We start from the raw sequence: 23,654 nt of genomic DNA on the forward strand, positions 1-23,654 counted from the left end.
AGACTCAAGTGATTCTCCTGCCTCAGCCTCCCGAGTAGCTGGGATTACAGGCGCCTACTACCACGCCCAGGTAATTTTTTTAAAATGTATTTTTAGTACAGTGGGGTTTCACCGTGTTAGCCAGGATGGTCTCTATCTCCTGACCTTGTGATCCGCCCACCTTGGCCTCCCAAAGTGCTGGAATTATAGGCATGAGCCACCATGCCCGGCCCCAACTCATTTTAATACATAGAGAGAGAGATAGAAACATGTGCATACATAGTTCTGTCCACTGAGAGATCCTAGAAGCAATCCAGTGGCAACAAGCCCACATCTTGTTTCTCAATATCATTATTAAACAAAAGGAACAGGGCTCTTGGAGAAACGGCTAATTCTAGGGCTGGGATGGGGAAAACACAAGATGAGACTGGATCACATAGTGCCAAGGAGTAAGGAAGTCTTTTAAAAATGAACAAAGAGATAGGGGTGTATCAAAAGGACGTAAGGGCCAACTGGAAAGATCTCTCAAGGGCCAAATCCAAAACTGAGCAAGAAAATAAATAACATGGCACTGGATTAAAACCCAAAGTATAAAATAAACATGCATGAGCCCACACTAGCAAGTCATTAAATAAACAAATAAGTGGTGGGAGAAGAGACACATCTTCCTCTCAAAGAATTTCAAATAATATATGTACATATTCCCCCATCCAGGAGGTGGAATTTAATTCCCTTCCTTTTAACTGTAGGCTAACTAAGTAACTTGTTTTCAAAAAACAGAGTATAGAAAGGGAACTTTGTATTGGAGAAACCTGGGAGATATTACCTTAACCAAAAGACCGAGGTTTACATCAACAGTGATTAGTCAGTGATTTTTAAAAAGGAAAACAGAGAAACACATAGATCGGAGAAGACCAGGAAAAAATGATGACTAAATCCAATGTGGTTTCCTGGACTAAATACTGAAACAAAAATAGGCATCAGAACCCAGTCAATCAACAGAAAAACATCAGACAAATCCTAATTAAGGAATATTCTATAAAATACCTGCCCCATCAAAGCCCTCAAAACTGTCAGGGTCATCAAAAATAAGAAAAGTCTGAAAGATTTTCAAAACCATGAAGAATCTAAGGAAGTATGATTACTATTACTATATGCAGTATGTTTTCCTGGATAGGATTATGGAATAGAAAAAGGACATTAGTTAAAAGCTGGAAAAAAAAAAACTGAATAAAGCACGGACTCTGGTTAATGATAATTTATCGATATAGGTTCATCAATTGTAACAAATGTACCACATTAAGGTAAGATATTAATAACAGGAGAAATTGGGTGTGGTGCATATAGGGTAAGTCCCTGTACTATCTTTGTGATAATTCTATCAATCTAAAACTCTTCTAAAATTAAAAGTTTATTTATTTTTAAAAAGACATTAATGGCAACACTGGTGAAATGTGAATAAAATCCATAGTTAATAATATCATATCAATGTCCTTTTTTTTATTAACCATGCACCATGTCAAATGTACCATGGTTATGTAAGATGTTAACATTAGGGAAACCAGATGAAAGGTATGTGGGAACTCTCTGAATTATCTTGGCAAGTCTCCTATAAATCTAAAATAAAGAGTTTATTTTTAGTGGGCAAAAATATTTTAACTGATACTTCTTTCTATTTTTTTAGTTTTTATTTTTTTTGAGATGGACTCTCACACTGTCACCCAGGCTGGAGTGCAGTGGCGCAATTTTGGCTCACTGCAACCTCTGCCTCCCGGGTTCAAGTGATTCTCCTGCCTCGGCCTCCCAAGTAGCTGGGACTACAGATGCACACCACCACGCCCAGCTAATTTTTTCTACTTTTAGTAGAAACAGGATTTCACCATATTAGCCAAGCTGGTCTCGAACTTGTGACCTAGTGAACCACCTGCCTTGGCCTCCCAAATTGCTGGGATTACAGGCGTGCGCCACTAAACTGATAATTCTTAAAAGATGCATGCATATCCAATAGGATATGAAAAAATGCTCATCATGGAAATACAATTCAGAACAAATAGAGAAAATGCTATATAACTGCTAGAATAGCTAAAATGTAAAAAGACTGACCTCTTAAATGAAGCAGACAAATGCTTGAAAGACACAAGCTACCAAAATTCATGCAAAAGGTAAATTATTAAAGAAACTGAATTTCCATATCAAAAACCTTCCCACAAAAAAACCTCCAGACCCAGATGGCTTCAATGTAAATTCTACCTAACATTCCCATTCCACACGTATTCTTCCTGAAAACAAAAAGGGGGAAAACACTTTCCAAAAGTGAGTTGAGGCCAACGTCACCCTGACAACAAAATGAGACAGATCACAAGAAAACAAACTACAGACTAACATTCTTTATAAATACATACGCACAATTTCTTTAAAATTTTTTAACAAATTAAATCCAGTAATAAGCGTTAAAAAGTAATTCACCATGACCAAGAGGACTCTCCCCAGAAATGCAAAGTTGGGTTAACATTAAAAAATCAACCGGCCGGGCACGGTGGCTCACGCCTGTAATTCCAGCACTTTGGGAGGCCAAGACGGCCAGATCACGAGGTCAGGAGATCGAGACCATCCTGGCTAACCCGGTGAAACCCCGTCTCTACTAAAAAGACAAACAATTAGCCGGGCGTGGTGGTGGGCGCCTGTAGTCCCAGCTACTCAGGAGGCTGAGGCAGGAGAATGGCATGAACCCGGGAGGCAGAGCTTGCAGTGAGCTGAGATTGTGCCACTGCACGCCAACCTGGGGGACAGAGCAAGAATCTGACTCAAAAAAAAAAAAAAAAATCAACCAATGTATTTCACCACAATACCAGAAGAGAAAAAAACATACATTTATCTAAACAGATACAGGAAAAGAATTTGACAAAATCTGAAACAAACTGTGCGTGATGGTACACGCCTATAATCCCAGCTACTCGGGAGGCTCAGGTGAGAGGACCACATGAGGCCAGGAGTTCAAGAGCAGTCCGGGCAACACAGTGAGATCTCACCTTGAAACAAACAAAAAAATTATAAAACATAAGTAAAAATTCAAAATGACAACAGCAGAAATTTCATAAATACAATTAAATGCCAAAAAACATTAGGCATTCATGTAATGTGAGAAGATGCCAAATTTTTGAAAGTCACGAAGTATGAACCTAATTTCTTATAACACAGTTAATCACACGTGGTCTTGGAAGGTAATCCGATTTCTTTCAACATCAAATATGCCTTCTTGCTGCATTTTTACTTAGGTTAAAATGAAAATGATTTCTTAAATATTGGAAATGGATGGGTTGGAATACAATGGCCATGGGCCAATTTGAAAAGTAAATGAGTAAAAGACAAATAGTAAAGTTTTCTAATATGCTACAGGTAAACCTTAAAGTGACTCACTAATTAACCTGTAGATAGCATTATTCTCTAACATTCCCTAAAAGGAAACAAGTAAACCAAATTATCTGTCTCTATTGTCAAATGATTGTGGGAAAACTCTTTCCCTTCTTTAAGCTTCATTTTACTGTCCTATTTTAAGAGGACATTACGCTAGATTCATTCTTAAATTCAACAAATACTTACTGAGCACCTACTGTGTGGCAAACACTTTTCTAGATGCTGGAAATACACCAATGTCAAAAAAAAAAAGAAAAGAAAAGAAAGAGAGACAAAAATCCCTCGCCTTAAAGAGTTTAGAGAGAGAGAAAAATATGCAAAATATGTATCATGGTAAATGGTAATGAATATTACAGGGAACAATAAAGCAGGAAAAGGGACAGAATGTACTGAGGGGGCTATAGTTTTGAATGGGGTTATTAGGGAACTAGATGATTTCTAAGTTCACATTCAGTTCAAAAATCCAATGATTTTTCTTCTGTGTTGACTAGGCAGCATAAAAACACACAGTGAACCTCTGAACTTGACCTCTTTAAACTCACACATTCTGTTACCTTGCTCTGTGTCACCACTTATATCTTTTTAAAAACAGGATTAAAAATACATTTTTCCACACGGAGATAAAGCATATGCTGTCATTTAATGAAACAAGTATTTCCCAGTCTTGCCTTGGGAGAGGAAAACAAAAATAAAACCTAGCAATTTTCCCCAAAGGTTCTAAAAATCCAGCATTTTTATACACTACAGAAAGAATTAAAATCAGTGATTTTTCGTCACCCTTCAATAGTCTGAAATTTAGTCTTCTGCTGGGGCTAAGTTACAACAAGAGGTGGTTTAACAGCATCTTTGAAATGGAAGATGCTTTTATAGACAAGGAAAGTCACGTGAATAATAAGAATTACTACTACACCTATTGCAGCTACCCTATTTTGTATGTTTGCTACCTGCCAGGTATAGCACTAGTTATAAAATCAGCAACTGTATACAGTTTGAACTAATATATTAATTTCAAATATATTTATTTGAAAATTTATTTGAAAAATTATTTGTCAAATTTCAAATAAATTTATATATTTGAACTAATATATTAATTTCAAATTCCATGAGAGAGAAGTTTCTGTAAGATTTTCTATACTTCTACTATATGATTATCTTGGGTAGATCTTCAAGGCAACAAAAAGCTTTCGTTTTGGGGATGTAAAGGCCCTCTGCTAAGCTGAGACGGGTGTAAATGACAATAGGAAGATGCCTATCTGTGATAATGAGTTCACACAAACAAATATTTAAATAATTTTATCTAGAACTTAATTTGAAGATCTGAGTTTTATTTTAAGTCCAATCCACAGCACAAAGTTCCTCAAAAGCTATTCATACCCAAATGGCTTTTAAAAAAAGCTCAGTTTATTAGCCATACCCACTACTGTGCTTACAAAAACACAATATTCATTACAAAATAGACATTTTTTCCACTCCACTAGGAAAAACAATTCAAAATTATATTAATATCTTCAATCTGCCCATTTGGGTTAGGATTTCTGTTTCTTTGGAAATGCCTCCTTAATAAGAGTTTTCCCAAAAGAGATCACTGTCCACAAACCAGACTTATTTTGCTCAGTCCAAATACTTTTTAAATTCATCTTTTAAAAGTAGATTAGCTCCCATAGTTTATTTTTTTCCCTCCTGGCAGCTATTTTTCATTCACTATATAGTTCATGTTTAGAGTTCACATTAATAAAACTGCCTGTTAATTATCTTCTAAGTAATTTTATGTAATATAAAGTTTCATCTAGCAGAAGAAAGCAGGCACTTAGCGCGTTACACTATTAGCAGATGGGAAAGTTTATTTCCAACATTTAAATGCCAATAGAACTCTCAGTAGAACATTAATAAGATAAAAATTATCTAAAGGGTTTTTTAAAATTAACCCTAGAAGAATATGATACTCTCCTTTAGAAAACAAGAAGTGTAAACAGGTAAATACATAAAAACCTACCAGCTCATTGCTTGTAGATGTGAGTCTTAGTTTTTCTTCAATTTCCTTCCCAATTTTCTGAACAGTTACCTGAGTCTGTTTAATTGCACACTGGGCTCTATGAAGCCTAGAAATATAAGTTATAGAAAAATGTAAATGAGTTGACAGTAAACTCAACAAAGAGCCTCAGATATAAATGACAAACCTTGAGGATACAAAGAATTAATAATGAACCCAATTTATTTAATTATCTAGCATATTCACAATGAAATAACAGGGAATACAATAAATCCTAAAACATTAAAGCTCTAAAACACCCTTTTTGTACCTGCCTGCCTGCCTCTGATGTATTGTGAGGTAAGATGAAGAACTCAAAGGAGTCGGGAAGAGCCCTGAGAAAGTAATATAGTAAAATCCTATCATTTTATAGATATGGAAACTGAGGCCCAGTGAAATTAAATGGATTGCTAAAGTCACTGAGAGAGTATCACCATTATCAAAGGTGACTATTACTTCTAGGTATCCATAAAGAAAAAAGGAATTCACAGTAATCCCAGCTGAGAAGGTTGAATCAAAGCAGATAGCACTCTCAAAGAGATAAGAAAAAACAAAAAGATGATAGAAAAGACAAATAGGAGGAATTAAATACTTGGCCAGGTTCAAACTAGCAACTACATTTTCAGTAAGGTCTCTTTCAAGGAACACTGAAAATATTAAGAGCTATTTTTATTTTTAAGTTATGGTTTTGTGTTTTTGCTTCTTGGTCTCTTTATCTTTATTTTAATTTAATTTTATTCTGAGACAGGGTGTCACTCTGTCGCCCAGGCTGGAGTACAGTGGTGCAAACACAGCTCACTGCAGACTGCAGCCTTGACCTCCCGGGCTCCAGTGATTCTCCTACCTCAGGCCCCCAGATAGCTGGGACTACTGGCATGCACAACCACGCCTGGCTAATTTTTGTATTTTTTGCAGAGACGAGGTTTCACCATGTTGCCCAGACTGGTCTCAAACTTTGTGTTCAAGCAATCTGCCCGCCTCTCAAAGTACTAGGATTACAGCACTATGCCACTGTGCCTGGTTTCTTTATCTTTAAATATAGCTCATGTATTTCTTATACATTTCCATACCAAATGGTCAAACTGTCTTTATTTGCAGATGACATAATTGTCATGTGGAAAATCATCAGAAATCTACAAAACAAACACTAAAATTAATAAATTAATTTAGCAAGGTCATGGGATATAAGGTCAACATACAAAAAAAAATCAATGATATTTCTGTATGTAGGCATACCTCACTTTACTGCACTTTGCTTTACTGTGATTCATAGATATTGCTATAAAAAAACAAACAAATTGAAGGTTTTTGGCAACCCTGAGTCAATCAAGTCTACTGGAGCCATTTTTCCAACAGTGTACTCACTTCATGTCTCTGTCACATTTTGGTAATTCTCATAATATCTCAAACTTTATCATTATTATTATATCTGTTATGGTGATCTGTGATCAGTGATCCTTGGTGTTGCTATTATAATTATTTTGGAGCACCATGAGCTGCACCCATATAAGATAGTGAACTTTATTGATAAATGTTGTGTGTTCTGACTGCTCCACTGATTGGCCATTCCCAGTCTCTCTCCTCGCCTTGGGCCTCCATATTCCCTGAGACACAACAATAATGAAAATGGGTCAAGCCTTACAGTGGCCTCTAAGTGTTCAAGTGAAAAGAACAGTCCTACATCTCTCACTTTAAATCAAAAACTAGAAATGACAAACCTTAGTGAGGAAGGGATATGAAAAGCCAAGATAAGCCAAAAGCTAGGCCTCTTGCATGAAACAGTCAGCCAAGTTGTGAATGCAAAGGAAAAGTTCTTGAAGGAAATTAAAAGTGCTACTCCGGTGGACACGTGAATGATAAAGTAAAACAGCCTTATTGCTGATGCGGAAAGAGTTTTACTGGTCTGGATAGAAGATCACACCAGCCACAACATTCTTTTAACCCAAAGCCTAATTCAGAGCAAGGACCTAACTCTCTTCAAATTTTTGAAGGCTGAGAGAGAGAGGTAAGGAAGCTGCAGAAGAAAAGCTGGAAGACAGCAGAGACTGGTTTATGAGGTTGAAGGAAAGAAGCCATCTCTAGAACATCGACGTGTAAGGTGAAGCAGGAAGTGCTAATGGAGAAGCTGCAATAAGTTACTCGGTAGCTCTAGCTAAGATCATCAATGAAGGTGGTTATACTAAACAACAGGTTTTCAACATAGATGAAACAGTCTTCTGTTGAAAGAAGATGCCATCTAGGACTTTCATAGCTAGAGAGGAGAAGTCAACGTCTGGCTTCAAAGCTTCAAAGGACAGGCTGACTCTCTTATTAGGGGTTAATGTAGCTGCTGATTTTAAGTTGAAGCTAATGCTCATTTACAACTCTGAAGATCCTGGGGCCCTTAAGAATTATGCTAAATCTACTCTGCCTGTGTTCTATAAATGGTACATCAAAGCCTGGATGACAGTGCATCTGTTTACAGCATGGTTTTATGAATATTTTAGGACTCTCGAGACCTAATGCTTAGAAAAAAAGATTTCTGGCCGGATGCAGTGGCTCAAGCCTGTAATCCCAGCACTTTGGGAGGCCGAGACGGGCGGATCACGAGGTCAGGAATTCGAGACCATCCTGGCTAACACGGTGAAACCCCGTCTCTACTAAAAAATACAAAAAGCTAGCCATCCTGGCTAACACGGTGAAACCCCGTCTCTACTAAAAAATACAAAAAGCTAGCCGGGCGAGGTGGCTGGCGCCTGTAGTCCCAGCTACTCGGGAGGCTGAGGCAGGAGAATGGCGTAAACCCGGGAGGCGGAGCTTGCAGTGAGCTGAGATCCAGCCACTGCACTCCAGCCTGGGCGACAGAGCGAGACGCCGTCTCAAAAAAAAAAAAAAGAAAGAAAGAAAAAAAGATTTCTTTCAAAATATTACTGTTCATTGGCAATGCACCTGGTCACCCAAGAGTGCTGATGGACATGTACAAGGAGATTAATGTTTTCATGTCTGCTAACACATTATCTATTCTGTAGCCCATGGATGAAGGAGGCATTTCAACTTTCAAGTTTTATTATTTAAGAAATACATTTCATAAGGCTAGAGTTGCCATAGATAATTCATTCTTCTAGCAGATCTGGGTAAAATCAATGGAAAACATTTTGGAAAGGATTCACTATTCTGAATGCCATTCAGAACATTCATGATTCATGGGAGTAGGTAAAAATATCAACATAAACAGGAGTTTGGAAGAAGCTGACTCCAGCCCTCATGGATGACTTCGAGGGGTTCAAGACTTCAGTGGCGGAAGTAACTGCAGACATGGTTTTAATAGCAAGAGAATTAGAATTATAAGTGGAACCTGAAGGTATGACTGAATTGCTGTGATCTCATGATCAAACTTGACTGGATGAGGAGTTACTTTTTATAGTTGAGCAAGAAAAGTGGTTTTTTGAGACAGAATCTACTCCTGGTGAAGAAGCTATAAACACTGTTGAAATGACAACAAAAAATGTATACCATCATAAACTTAGCTGATAAAACAGTGGCAGGGTTTGAAGGGAAGGACTGACTCCAATTTTGAAAGAAGTTCTACTCTGGGTAAAATGTTATCAAACAGCATTGCATGATACAGAGAATCATGCATGAAAGAAGAGTCAACTGATATGTCAAACTTCATGTTGTCTTATTTTAAGAAATTGTCATAGTCACTCCAACCTTCAATAACTACCAATCTGATCAATCAGCAGCCATTGACATGGAGGCAAGATCCTCCACCAGCAAAAAGATATGGCTTGCTGAAGGTTCAGATGATCATTAGCATTTTTTAGCAATAAAAGATGTTTTAATTAAGGTATGTACATTATTTTTAGACATAATGCTATTTCACAGTTAACAGACTACAGCATAGTGTAAACATAACTTTTATATGCACTGGGAAACCAAGAAGTTCATGTGACTCGCTTTATTGCAATATTTGCTTTACTGCTTTATTGCGATATTTGCTTTATTGGGGTAGCCTGGAACCAAATCCTCAGTATCTCCAAGGTATTCCTGTATTAGCCCCAAACAATTGAGATACGAAATTCTTAAATAATACTTTAATGACAGCATCAAAAACATAAAATACTTAGGGATGAAATAAACAAAAGATGTGCAAGACTCAACCCTGAAGTCACAAAACATTGCTACAATAAAGAAGAACTAGTAAGTAAAAAATACATGTACATGGACTGGAAGATTCCATATTGTTAAAGATGTCAGCTTTTCCCAAATGGGTAAATAGCTTGAGACTCCCAATCACAGTCCCGAAGGATTTTGTTTTTGACAGAAATTAATAAGCTGATACTGTAATTTATATAGAAAAGCAAATAATCTAGAAGTGACAAACCAATCTTGACATAGGCCAGATTTCAAGAGTTTCTATTAAGTTACATAATTAAGACAATATGGCGTCGTCATGGAGATTAAAAAATAAATAGATCAATGGAAGAGAATAAAGTGCACCATAATAGTCCTACACATATATAGCAAATTAATTTTTGACAAAGGAATCAAGGCAAATCAGTGCAGAAAACAAAGTTTTTTAAACAAAGGTGCTATGGAACACTGAATAAGCATAGAAAAAATCAATCTCATCCCCTATTTCATACACACAAAAATTAATTTAAGGAGGATCACAGTAAATATAAAAGCTAAAATCATAACACTTATGGCCAAAAATATAGGACTATCTCTTGCAACCTTGGGGTAGACAAATATTCAGCAGAGAAGGCATAAAAATAATTAATCATAAAATTAAAAAGGAATAAACTAGACTTTAAAAAAATGAGAAACACCTGTTAATCTTAACAAAGCTGCCATTAGGAAAATAAAACAGTTCATAGACTGGGAGGAAATATTTGCAAAGCACCTATCTGACTATAAAGAATTCTTATAAATCAGTAATCAAGACAGTCAATTAAAAATGGACAAAAGAGTGAAATAAACACATCACAAAAAAGATACAAGAATGGCCAATAAGCATAGGAAAAGTCACTCAAAGTCTTAGTCATCAGGGAAATGCACATTAAAATCATAATGAGGTGCCATTTCACACCTGTTAGAATAGATAAAATTAAAATGACAACACTAAATACTGGCAAGGATGTGGAACAGCTAAAACTTGCATGCATTGCTGGCAAAAATGTATCAGGCTGGTGCAAAAGTAACTACAGTTCTTGCAATTATTTTAAATTTAAATTTAAATTGCAAGAACCCACGAGATCAGGAGATCAAGACCATCCTGGCCAACATGGTGAAGCCCCATCTCTACGAAAATACAAAAAGTTAGCCAGGCATGGTGGCACGCGCCTATAGTCCCAGCTACTTGGGAGGCTGAGGCAAGGGAATCGCTTGAACCTGGGAGGCAGCGGTTGCAGTGAGCTGAGATCGTGCCATTGTACCCCACCCTGGCGACAGAGCAAGATTCCGTTTCAAAAAAAAAAGGGCAAGAACTGCAATTACTTTTGCACCAGCCTAATAAAGTAACAGTGGCTTTTTTAGAAAGTATTAGTTATTAAGTTAAACATACATTTAACCTAAGGCCCAGCAATTCTACTCCTAGGTATTTACCCAAGAAAAATCAAAAACATGTCTACAAGAAGCTTTGTATAAGAATGTTCATAGAAAACAATCCAAAGGTCTATTAAAGAGGAGAATTGACAGTTAAGCTATATTCACATAATGAAAATCTACTTAGCAATAAAAAGGAACACACCACTGGTACATACAACAATATGGATGGATCTCAAAAACAATATGTTGAGTGAAAAAAGCCAGAAACAGAAAAGTCCATATTGTATAATTCCCTTTTCACAAAGTTCAAGAACAGGTAAAACCAACCTATGGTGACAAATCAAGAGTGGTTGGGACTGACATAGAGAGAAGAAGGAACAAAGCAACTATCTGAGGTGATGGAAATGTTCTAAGTCTTTATTTTTCTAGATGGGGTCTCACTTTGTCACCTAGGTTGGAGTGCACTGGCATGACCATAGTTCACTGCCCCCTCAAATTACTGGACTTAAGGGATCTTCCTGCTTCAGCCTTCTGAGTAGCTGGGACTACAGGAGCGTGCAACTGGATCCAGCTAATTTTTTGTAGAGACAGAGTCTCACTATGCCCAGGCTTGTCTCAAACTCCTGGCCTCAAGCCATCCTTCCACCTCAGCCTCCCAGAGTGTTGGGATTACAAGAGTGAGTCACTGCACCTGGCTTTGATGTCTTGATTAGGGTAAGGAGTACACCAAAACTCACAGATTTTACACTAAGATCTGTGCATTTCACTGTGTGTGAATTTTACCTCTGTTTTTAAAAGGTGGTCATCAATCCTAACCTGAAAGTCATCATATGAGAGGTTCATTTTCTTAGGCATTTGATGGTATTGCTACCTCTGCCAATATAATTATTATTATTATTACCGTAAACCCTAGAAATATTCATTATATATTCTGTACTTTTAGAAATTGCCTGATATTTATTGATGATTTCTTAGGTCATATAAAAAGGACCAACTCTCAATATAGCTATTTTGTTCATGAGATCAGGAATTCAACAAATCCCTCAGGGCTCCTAAGGAATCCAATAGAGGAGACTATACTCCATCCTGTTGCCTCATGGTCTGGGTGTGTTTGTGTGTTTAATCTACATTGACAGTAATACTCTCTTAAAAAGATAGCTCTACAGTAATTTTACATCCAGGTAAGGCCCTTTGTGATACAGTCCCTGCTGACACATCTTGTCTCATTCCTGATTATTTTTCACCTTGCACCCTCATCTCCAGCAATACTGAACTACTGGCAACTCTCCAAACACATCCTATCATTTCTTCCTTCTGTACCCCTTTGTGAGCTGTTCTATGTGCCTACAAGTTCTTCACATCCCTTAACAGATAACTAAATTCCTAATCCATTAAGAGGAAGCTCAAGCAACCTCTTCTTCAAAGGCCTTCCCTGATTATTACAGACAGGTATAGGCACTCCTTCCTCTGGAAATCTGCTACTTGTGTATGGCACCATGATAAATACTATACAACCCTAGTTTACAGCAACTGTTTATTTCTTTGCCTATTTCACTAGATCTTTCTGGGGGTAAAATAAATTTCATCTTCTCATGTATATTCCAAATGCTAAGTACAGAATGTGACACAAAGGAGGGACTCAAAATGTATTTGCTGGCTTAATGTCTAATGTCTGAACATAAAAGCACAGTTTCAAACTTTGATATTTTTGTCATCAGTGGGAGATTAATTGGAAGATCAATGTGGTAGTTTCCTACATTTGTAACTTCAAAATAGTGTATCAAAATAAAAATCACATAGAGACTACTCATTCAAGTAAGGAAACAGCAATTTTTACTAAAAATGTTATCAGAATTCTAAAAATGATAGGCATCATCAACCCAGAGAAGAAATCAACAAAATAGCCTGTAACTTTAAAAGTAGGAAAGTGCTGTCTAAAACTTCACTGGTACTATGCAAACAACCTTGTCAAATGGTAAAGACTTTAAAAATAAAAATGATTCATGACCATAATTAATGTATGACTTCAACTATTTGGCTCTCACTGCCCCAGACGCTTTCTGATCTTACCTTAGGGGCTTAAAACACACAGACAGAGTCACATTTCCTCCAATCTTCAGTGTTATCCAAATAGACTTTCAGAGCCCCTGCTACATCAAGACAGAGCTAATAACATCCCCCTTTCAAACCCAACAGGAGAATAAAAGTTTAAAGTATTTAGACTTTGAAAAATAACATGGGACATCCTGATTCCCCTGGGGATAAAGAGGTGAAGGACTAACTAAAAAAGAAACAACTGCTTTACCTCCAAACTGGTTGGCCAATTTTGGAGGAATGTTTCTTGATTTTGCAAACTATCAAAAGAATCTATAAAGAAAGAAATATATATCCTGTAGTAATATGGGTGAGTGGTCAATATCAACACTAACACCCTCAAGCTGAAATAAAACTCATCATCACTGGTGTTGGGAAGGAGAGATCAAGTAGCTATCTGATAGGTATTCTGGTGATAGGAAACAGATGCATTCCTATTTTTTAATATGATTTGAGGTAATAAATTGAAACTGGACTAAAAAAGTGCTTTGAGGCTATGTATTTCTGTGAATGTAAAGATACATTGAATAAAAAAATATGTCAAGTAAATTATTAATAAAGGTTAACTGAGACCATGTGAATGAGATATTAAAAACAATCTCACTGAAGGAGAAGTTCTAAGATAGTATTGATCATATCACATCAGAAATCCTGCATTCAAGTTTAAGACAAAGAATGACAAATTAGAATACCTACAAAGGCAGTGAAGTATAGTTCCCTATGGCTTGCAGAGAGAGATAAAAGGGAGAAGAAATACAGGAAAGACAGGCATCTATGAAACAAATCAATACCTTATCATTAATGGTTTTGTATTTCATATGAAGGTGCTTAGATTTTTATTCTGAAGGCATTAGAAAACCATTAAAAAGTTTTAAGCTGGGAAAGATTTAACTACATTTGCACTTTAGAAAGGTATTTCTTCTTGTAATAAGGTGAATGGCACACAGAGAAAAGAGACTGCAAACAGGAAGGTTAGCGTGAGGTTATTCCAACAGTCCATGTAACAAATGGCTCTGTCCTAAATTAAAATAGTGACAGGAAAGATGGTGTAGACGTGAAAAGTGAGAGAGAAGAGAGATAAAGAATGATGCTCAAAAACAAATTACCAGCATAAACATGAAAGACAAGACATCACTACAGATCCTTCAGATAGTTGAAAGGAATTAAGGAGAAATTATGAGCAATAGTCAAACTGTTTAAAATCCACAAATTTCCAAAACAAACAAAAGAAACGGAAAATCTAAAGAACCACTATCTGTTAAATAAATTAAATTTGTACTTAAAAATCTTCTCACATAGGAAACTCTAGGCTCAGATAGCTTCACTGGTAAAATGCCAGTAGTATCAAAAATCTTTCCAAGAAGAAGAGGGGATGCTTTCATTTTGTTTCATGAGGTCAACACAACCCTGATACCAAAACATGACATGAACAACACTATAGGAAAAAAAAATTATAGACCAATTATTACACATGAACATAAATGCAAAAATCATTAACAAAATGTTAGCAAATCAACTCTAGTAATATATGAAAAGGACAAAGCAATTGGATCAAGTGGGTTTATCTGAGTAGGTTATACCATTCTGTTACTGACTGATTTTCAAATACTATAAGGTTGGTATAATATTTGAAAATCAATCAGTGACAGAATGAAGAAAAAAGATCATATGATTATCTTAAATGATTCAAAAAAAGAAGCATTTGATACAATTTAATACCTGTTACTGGTTAAAAATTTTTAAAAACCCCTCAACAAACTAGGAGGAAAGGGGAGCTTCCCCAATCTGCTAAAGGATTTATAGAAAAAAATCTACAGCTAATCCTATACTCACAATCAAAAACAAGGCAAAGATATCCACTTTCATCACTCTATTCCACATGTACTCAAGGTCCAAACCATTATAATAATGCATTTTAAAAGTAAATAAAAGCCATAGGTATAGGAAAGGAAGAAGCAAATCTACTTAAAGGTTCTATGACTGTGTATGTAGAAAAGTCCAAAGAATCTAAAATCCAACTACTAGAACTAATAAGTAAATTTTGCAAATTGCAAGAGTTTAAATTAATATATTAAAAATCAATCAGTGTTTCTATATAATATCAACAAATAACTAGGAATAAATCTAAAGAAAGGTGTGAAAGACCTGTACATTGACAACCATAAAACACTGCTGAGCTATTAAAGAATACTTAAATAAATGGAGACATACACCATTTCATGGATTGGAAGACGTGATATTATTAAGCAGTCAAGTCTCCCTAAATTGATCTAGAGCCAAAGCAATCCCAATCAAAAACCCAAAAGTTTTTTTTTGTTTAACAGAAATTGGCAAACTGCTTCTAAACTTGATATCCAAATACAAAAGACCTAGAACAATAAGAAAATGTTGAGGGGGCGGAGCAGGAAAAAGCTGGAGGGCTTACACTACTAGATTTTATGACCTATCATAAAGCTACAGTAAGTAAGGCAGGAATAGTTACATAGAACTAAACAAATAGATCAATGAACTATAATTCAGGGCTGGGTGCGGTGGCTCACGCCTATAATCCCAGAACTTTGAGAGGCCAAGGTGGGTGGATCACCTGAGGTTGGGAGTTCAAGACCAGCCTGACCAACATTGAGAAACCCTGTGTCTACTAAAAATACAAAATTAGCCGGGCGTGGAGGCACATGTCTGTAATCCCAGCTACTCGGGAGGCTGAGGCAGAAGAATTGCTTGAACCTGGGAGGCAGAGGTTGTGGTGAGCCGAGATCGCACCATTGCACTCCAGCCTGGGCAACAAGAGCGAAACTCTGTCTCAAAAAAAAATATATATATATATATATACATATATATAATTCAGATTATAGAAAGAATCGTTGATAAGGAAAAGAAAAACTTTGTCAACAAATGGCAGTGAAATATCTTAATACGCATATAGGAAATAAATGAACCTTAACCTGCACCTCACCTCATACACACAGATTAATTTGAGATGGATTAGGGACCTAAATGTAAAAGCTAAGACTACAGTGCTTCTGGAATAACACATAGGAAAATATATTCAAGAACTTGGACTAGGCAAAAATTTCCTAAGGGCATTATTGAGAAAATGAAAAAACATCAAGTCATGACTGAGAAAAAACACTTGGGGTGTGTGTGTGTGTGTGTGTGTGTGTGTGTGTGTGTGTGTGTGTACACCTGACAAAGGACTTCTATCCAAAATGCGTAAAGAATTCCTACATAAAAATCAAAAGATAAACAACCCAATAAATCAGAATAGGCAAAATATTTGAACAAACACTTCAAAAAATGAGATATAAGAACGAGCTATTAGCACATGAAATGGTGCAAATATATTTAGTCATTGTAAAACTAAAAATCAAAATCAAAATGATACACTACTACAAGCCCTATTATAATGGCTAGAACTTACAAAACTGACAATACCAAATGATGGCAAGAGGTAGAGCAACTGGAACTTTCCAGCATTGCTGGAGGGACTGTACAAATATATAACTACTTTGGAAACCTGTGTGGCAATACCTAACAAGTTAAATATGCACCTCTTGTATAAGCCAACAGTTTCACTCTCAGGTATAATGTGGGCTGGGTGCGGTGGCTCACACCTGTGATCCCAACACTGTGGGAAGCTGAGGTGGGAGAAATCACCTGATGTCAGGAGTCTGAGATCAGCCCTAGTAACCCAGCAAGACCCCGTCACTAAAAAAATTAAATTAGCCAAGCATGGTGGTGCGCACCCATTCCCACTACGTGGGAAGCTGCAGGGAGAATCCCCTGGGGTTCAGGAGCTTGAGGTTACAATGAGCTATGACTGCACTACTGCACTCCAAGCCTGGTGACAGAATGAGTCCCTGTCTCTAAAATATCAAATAAATAAATAAATAAAGAGAAAGCACATGACCACAAAAAAACTTGTGTCAGTTGTTCCTATCGGCTTTATTTATAATAGCCAAAAAGTAGAAACAATCCAAATATCCATCAACAGAATAATGAATAAGCAAACTGTAGTATATTCATAGAAGGAAATACCACTTAACCAATAAAAAGGAATACACTGCTAATCTACACAACAATATGGATAAATTCCAAAAACTGTAGGTTAAACAAAAGGAGCCAGAAACCAAAAGAGTGCCCTGTATGACTCCACTTATAAGAAGTTCAAAAACAGGGAGAGCTAATAAATGATGAGGCAATAAGAAAAGTGTCCCAGGATGGGAATGAGGGTGTCAGAAAGCTGGCAAATGAGGGAACATTCTGGATAATGAAAATATTCTATACCTTGATTTACCGATGGCAATACAGGTGTGTATATTTATTAAAATTCATCAAACTGTGTGTGTGTGTGTGTGTGTGTGTGTATATATATCTGTATTTTATTGTATATAAATTTTACTGCCGAAGAAAAAGAAAAGAATGTTTGCTGGTGTATGGCTTGGGGAACCAGAAAAATGGCAACGCTATTTACTGCAATGTAGAACACGGGAGGAGCAGTTCGAGAAGAAAGTTCTATTTTCAGTTGGAAGTGCCTGCGTAACATCCAAGAGGATGTGCTGAATATGAGTTGAATATAAAGATCTGTTGCTCAGGAGACAGATCTTGGCCAGAGATAAAAATGTGGCAATCATTAGCACACAGATGGTTATGAACGCTATGAAAGTGAATGAGATCACCCTGAAGACTGTGCGAATGAGAGTAAACAGGACCTAGAACAGAAACCAGAGGAACATCAATATTTAAGAAATTGGGGAGAAAAAAGTTCTGCAAAAAATTCTGAACTAGAATATCCAGGGAGAAGTAGAAGGACAGCTCAGAGAGCTGGTATGACAGCAGTTAAAGGAACAGCACATCTCGAGGGAGGAATGACCAGTGTCACAAAAATCAAGTAACCTAAGGCCTAGACAGTTTCTACATATTTAGCAGCAAGGACTTAATTAAAGCCATTTCAAATCCGTTCACCTCACCCCAGATCCACTGCCACCTAGCCAATAGCCCTAATTGGTTTCTTAGCTTCGACTCTTATTCTTCTCAATTTTATTCTGTACTTAGTACCAAAGAACCCCTGTTCTTCATTTGCTCAGTTACTAACTGTAGTTTATCTTCCCCAACAGCATCCAGAATGCCTGCCTTATACACATCTGAAATCGTATTTCCTTAGAGACAGCTAGAAATATCACAGTCCACAAACTTACAATTTCAAAGATTCACGCTAATGCATCTAGTACCTCACCACTTTATCTTTCTTCTTCTCTGATGGACACTAACCTTTTAGATACTCTAGGCCCTCTAATAGCTAGTGTGTGGTTGCCTACACAGTTCCTTTCATTATGTACCTATGGGTAATTAACATACATGTACTTCTAGTCATGTTGATAACATCTTCCATCGATGATAAAAGGATTTTTCTGGTGTCTGAAAGGCGTGATCTACATTTTTCCACACTAAATGCAATGTCCATTTTTTAAATAATTCTATTCAAATAAATCCACCTATTCAAATAAATTTTATCAAATAAATCTGCTCCATGATAGTCATGAATCACTGCAGTGCTCCAGAACTGACATCACAGTATACTAGTGCTGCCTTTTCCCTCACTCATATTTCCTGTGTTCGCTCACCTGAACCTATTGATTCTTCTTTCCCAATGCTCTTATCCACGTAATTTCCTTCTCATCATTCCCACTGTAAGCACCCTGGTTCAGCATTAATAAAAGGCCTTCCTTACTAATCTCTGCCCCCTTCAACCCATCTGCAACACTGCCATCAGAATGTTCTCCTAAAACACAGATTTCAATAGTGTCCTTCAAAAAATCAAAACAATGACATAAGAGGTATGGAGATCTTTTAAGTCTTAGTGTATCAATAATTAGAATGACTACAGGCAAATTTGGGCTCTTTATACAAAAGAAAGAAACCACCATGTACTCGCACCAAATAATCACAAATTCTAAAAAACACATGATTAGATGTTATTCTTTGCTTGAAAACAGCCCAGGGCTATTTAAATAAACATTAAACTCTGTTGTTTCAGCCTGGCAATTCAAAGTCTAATGAAATCGAGCTCAGGCATAATAGTATTAATATTTACCAGAAAACTGAGGCCTAATACAGTGCCTGGCACATAGAATATATTTATTTAATAATTCGTTGGTGAATGAATACACATTTATTTAGTGCTGGCTATGTGCCAGGCACTAAGCTAAAAACTTGAAATGGATATTTCATTTAATTCTCACAAAAATCCATAGATGTAAATATTCCTGTTCTACCTGTGAGAAAACTGAAGCTGGTAAGTGGCAGAATCAGTATTTAAACCCAGGTTTGTTTAACTCCAAAGCCCGTGATCTTCACTGCTTCCTGATTTCCCACCCACAAACCCATCGTTCCCAAGCTAATCTTGTCACCATCTCCCCACAAACCTTGGCATCAGTAACACCTTACATGTTAAATAATTTTAGTTTCCAAAGTGCTTTTTCACAGACACATTATTTAGGGTAAACCTTCCAAATATGTGTGTCCAAGCTCAGTATTCCTACCCTTATATATCAGTTGCTGTGTGCTTTTCTCTTCCATTTTTTTTTTTTTTTTTTTTGAGACAGAGTCTCGCTCTGTCGCCCAGGCTGGAGTGCAGTGGCCGGATCTCAGCTCACTGCAAGCTCCGCCTGCCGGGTTTACGCCATTCTCCTGCCTCAGCCTCCCGAGTAACTGGGACTACAGGCGCCAGCCATCTCGCCCGGCTAGCTTTTTGTATTTTTTAGTAGAGACGGGGTTTCACTGTGTTAGCCAGGATGGTCTCGAACTCCTGACCTCGTGATCCGCCCGTCTCGGCCTCCCAAAGTGCTGGGATTACAGGCTTGAGCCACTGCGCCCGGCCTCTCTTCCATTATTCTATGATTCCATTTACAATATAACTTGTATCTCAACTAAATCTGCTGCTGCATTTTATCCCACTATCTTTAGGGTAGGCAGAATTCTAAAATGTCACCCCAAGATTCCCATTCTCTGCATAATCCCCTCCTCTTGGTTATTAGCAGGACTTGTGAACACCATAGGATATTACTCCCAGAAATGTTCCTTTACAAGGTGGGGGCTATAATTAAGGTCACGTATCAGTTCACTTTGAGTTAACCAAAAGGGAGATGAGCTAGGTGTTATAGGTTGAACTGTATCCCTCCATCCCCCGTCCCAAATTCATGTTGAAATGTCCTAACTCCTAATGTGACTATATTTGGAAACAGGACTTTCAGAAGGTAATTAAAGTTAATGAGGTCATAGGGCGGCCTTAAAAGAACAGGAAGAGAAAAAGATCTCTCCCTCTCCACATGCATGCAAGAAGGAAAGGTTATGTGAAGTCACAACAGGCAGGTGGTCATCTGTAAGCTAGGGAGAGAGCCCTCACCAGAAACTGAACCATGCTGGCACCTTGATCTCAGACTTCCAGCCTTCAGATCTCTGAGAAAATAAATGTCTGTTGTTAAAACCACCCAGACTGGTATTTTGTTGTGGCAGTCCAAGCTGACTAATACAGAGGGTAGGTCTGCTCTAACCAGGTAAGCCCTAAAAAAGGGACTAGCCCTTCCTGAAAGAAGAGATTTGAAGCACGAGAGGGCCTATAAAGTGGGCCACGTGGCAAGAAACTGCAGGTGGCCTCTGTGGGGCTGACAGCGGCCCTCAGACCACTATCAGCAAGAGAACAAGAGGCTGAGTCCTATAAACCACAAGGAAGTGAACTCTGCCAAAAACCATGGGAGCTTAAGTAGGGACCCTGAGCTCCAGAGAGGAACACAGCGCAGCTGACACCGATTTCAGCCACATGAGACCATAAGCAGAGAACCAAGTCGGCTGTTCCCAAATTTCCGGCCTAAAGAAGAAACTATGAGACAATAAAACAGGTATTATTTTAAGCCACTAAATTTGTGGTAATTTATTATCCAGCAATCAAAAACTAATACATTCTTTCAATCCAAATATTAATTATCTTTCTTTCAAAGCCATCTCTTCATGATTCCATTTACTGAGCACATTATCACATTAGTCAAAATACCACCTGCACATTATAAATCTTTAGCCTAATTCCTTATCTAATCATGGTTAACGTATCTTTAAATTTATTCATTCATCCTGTCTTCACATTGAGCACTTTCTATGTTGCTAATACTGAGTCTAGTGTTAAGAGAAAAAACATTGCAGACAGTCTATGCTCTCTAGAAATATACCACTTATTTACATATTCATGCAATACACACTCATTAAAGGCCTAAATGTTCACCATGCCCAATGTTAGGTAATAAAAATACAGAGATCACAGCATTATCTTCACAATGCTCAAACTTTGTAGAGAAATTTGTTTGTAAACAATCATAATAGCATTATACAGGCTACCATACAGGCATGTATCGGGTAAGGGCTGAACATAAAAAAGGAGCATCTATTCTGGGGTGGGGTCGAGTGGAAGCAAAAGTCTTCTTGGAGGGGATAAACACTGAGCCAACATTAGAAGGAAAAGTAGGAATCAGCTAGATAAAAAGGGAGAAAGGCCGGGCGCGGTGGCTCAAGCCTGTAATCCCAGCACTTTGGGAGGCCGAGACGGGCGGATCACGAGGTCAGGAGATCGAGACCATCCTGGCTAACACGGTGAAACCCCGTCTCTACTAAAAAATACAAAAAGCTAGCCGGGCGAGGTGTTGGGCATCTGTAGTCCCAGCTACTCGGGAGGCTGAGGCAGGAGAATGGCGGGAACCCGGGAGGCGGAGCTTGCAGTGAGCTGAGATCCGGCCACTGCACTCCAGCCTGGGCGACAGAGCGAGACTCCGTCTAAAAAAAAAAAAAAAAAAAAAAAAAGGGAGAAAGATATTCCAGACAAAAGCAAAAACAAGTACAAAACAAAGGTAGCCTAACATTTTCAGGAACTGTAGGCAGCTTAGAAAGGCTGGAGCACAAGGTCCTATGGGAGAGGATGGCAAGAGATGAGGTAAAAAGGCAGGCAGAGGTCAGATTATGAAAACCTGGTATATTAAGCTAAGGAGCTTTACTCTCAAGGCAGATAAATAAGCTTTAAACTTATTTGGAGGCCTGACCAAGAGATGTTATGTATGTGGGCTGCAATGGAAAAAGACCAGGCACCTCCAGGTACAAAACAGACCCACAGATTCATTTTGGAAGAGGAAGAACTCAAGTAGGAGTCCAGGAATAGTTAATATTTGGTAAGGGTGGTGGTCTCCCTCAACAGCACTGGGAGCATGCTCCATCTAGACTTCATGCTGTAATCATTTGTTTTCTGGCTTTCTCCAGCAGTGGATTCTACACTCCTTGAAAACCTAGGCCTATACTTTGGTAGTGTTGTGCTCCTGAGCTTCCCTGTAGTACTGTGCATATACAAGAATTCAGTAACAGACTGTATTAAGATTACTCCCTTTCCTTCCTCAGAAATATGAAGGGGCACATCTCACCCTTCTCTTAACCCCCCAGAGCACAACAGACGCCCAATGAATTAAAAATGATTATTTTAAGATTTCTCTGATTCTATTTTTCTCAGATTCTATGCAATATTTATTCAGTGATAATTTATGTTTTCTTAGATGTATATCAAGAATAGAAAAACTCCTGGGAAGCTGCCTTGAGAACATTTTTTAACATTTGTAAACCAGAAAAGATTGATCATTTCTCATTGTAGATACTACATGTCCATCAATTTAATAACCCAATATTTTCTAGCAGTCATATCTCACTGATTATTAATATGGACTTGACTACTGACTAAAGGTTCTGTATCTTTTTTTTACTCAGACTGTTGCCCATATGTCAAGCCTCCCTCTTCTCATATAGTTGGTTTTAGGACTCAAGTGTAAGACTATATATTCTTTTCACAATTAAACTCCATCTTAAAATTTAAGATGAGCTGAATATAATTCTATCTTTCCAGTCCCAAGAGATCTTATTTACTAATTCTGTTATGCAATAATCACCATCTCTATAAGTACCACGTTACCACTGCATTAGCTTAGTCAATTTTCTATATTTTTGTTCAAAGGCTTAGACTGTGGTATTCTCAAGAGGAAAAACCATGTCTCCCTTGATCACCACTGTATACCCAGCATATTGCATAGTTTCCAGCATGCAGTACTGAATAAACATTTGAATAAGCAGGTAAGTAACCAAATGAATGGACATGCTGAAAAAGACCAGGTCAAAAACAGAGCCCTATGCCATGCATTTAAAAATTTCCCTTTAGATAGCAAGTCATCAAGTAGTTACCAATCGACCTATCTTTTCTGTCATTTAGCTTACACTTCTTCGTCTTGCTCCCAAAGCTATCCTGACATGCCTTATCCAACATATCATTGAAGTTATCTGTATCTTCAAGTCTAAGTACCCTTGCAAAATGGATACATTAGTCTGAGATAACTTGTTCTTGGGAAAGGCTCACTAAAGGAGGCAGGATTTAAGCTCCAATATGAAGGAAGGGTAGCTAAGACTCATAGCTGTATGCAAGGGAATTGCTGTTTAGGTTATTGGGAATAGCTTTTCATAGTCATTAAGGAAGCAGAGTGCATTACATGTTCAGAACAGAAAAGTAGGTTGTGTGCTATAAAACAAAGAGGGCATA

The 23,654-nt window shown here is 37.5% G+C and overlaps 1 protein-coding gene across 2 annotated transcripts in view; it reads right to left on the reverse strand.

Moving 5' to 3' along the window:
• UVRAG (UV radiation resistance associated) overlaps positions 1 to 23,654 on the reverse strand; it is a 333,543-nt gene that overhangs the window by 172,770 nt on the left and 137,119 nt on the right. For both annotated transcript variants that reach the window (XM_011942003.1, XM_011942004.1), the window contains exon 7: positions 5,387 to 5,492. In XM_011942003.1, coding sequence (XP_011797393.1) covers positions 5,387 to 5,492 — 106 coding nt within the window. The remainder of the gene's footprint in view (positions 1 to 5,386; positions 5,493 to 23,654) is intronic.

Source organism: Colobus angolensis, unplaced genomic scaffold, assembly GCF_000951035.1.
Source record: "Colobus angolensis palliatus isolate OR3802 unplaced genomic scaffold, Cang.pa_1.0 Scaffold205, whole genome shotgun sequence".
Taxonomy (NCBI): domain Eukaryota; kingdom Metazoa; phylum Chordata; class Mammalia; order Primates; family Cercopithecidae; genus Colobus; species Colobus angolensis.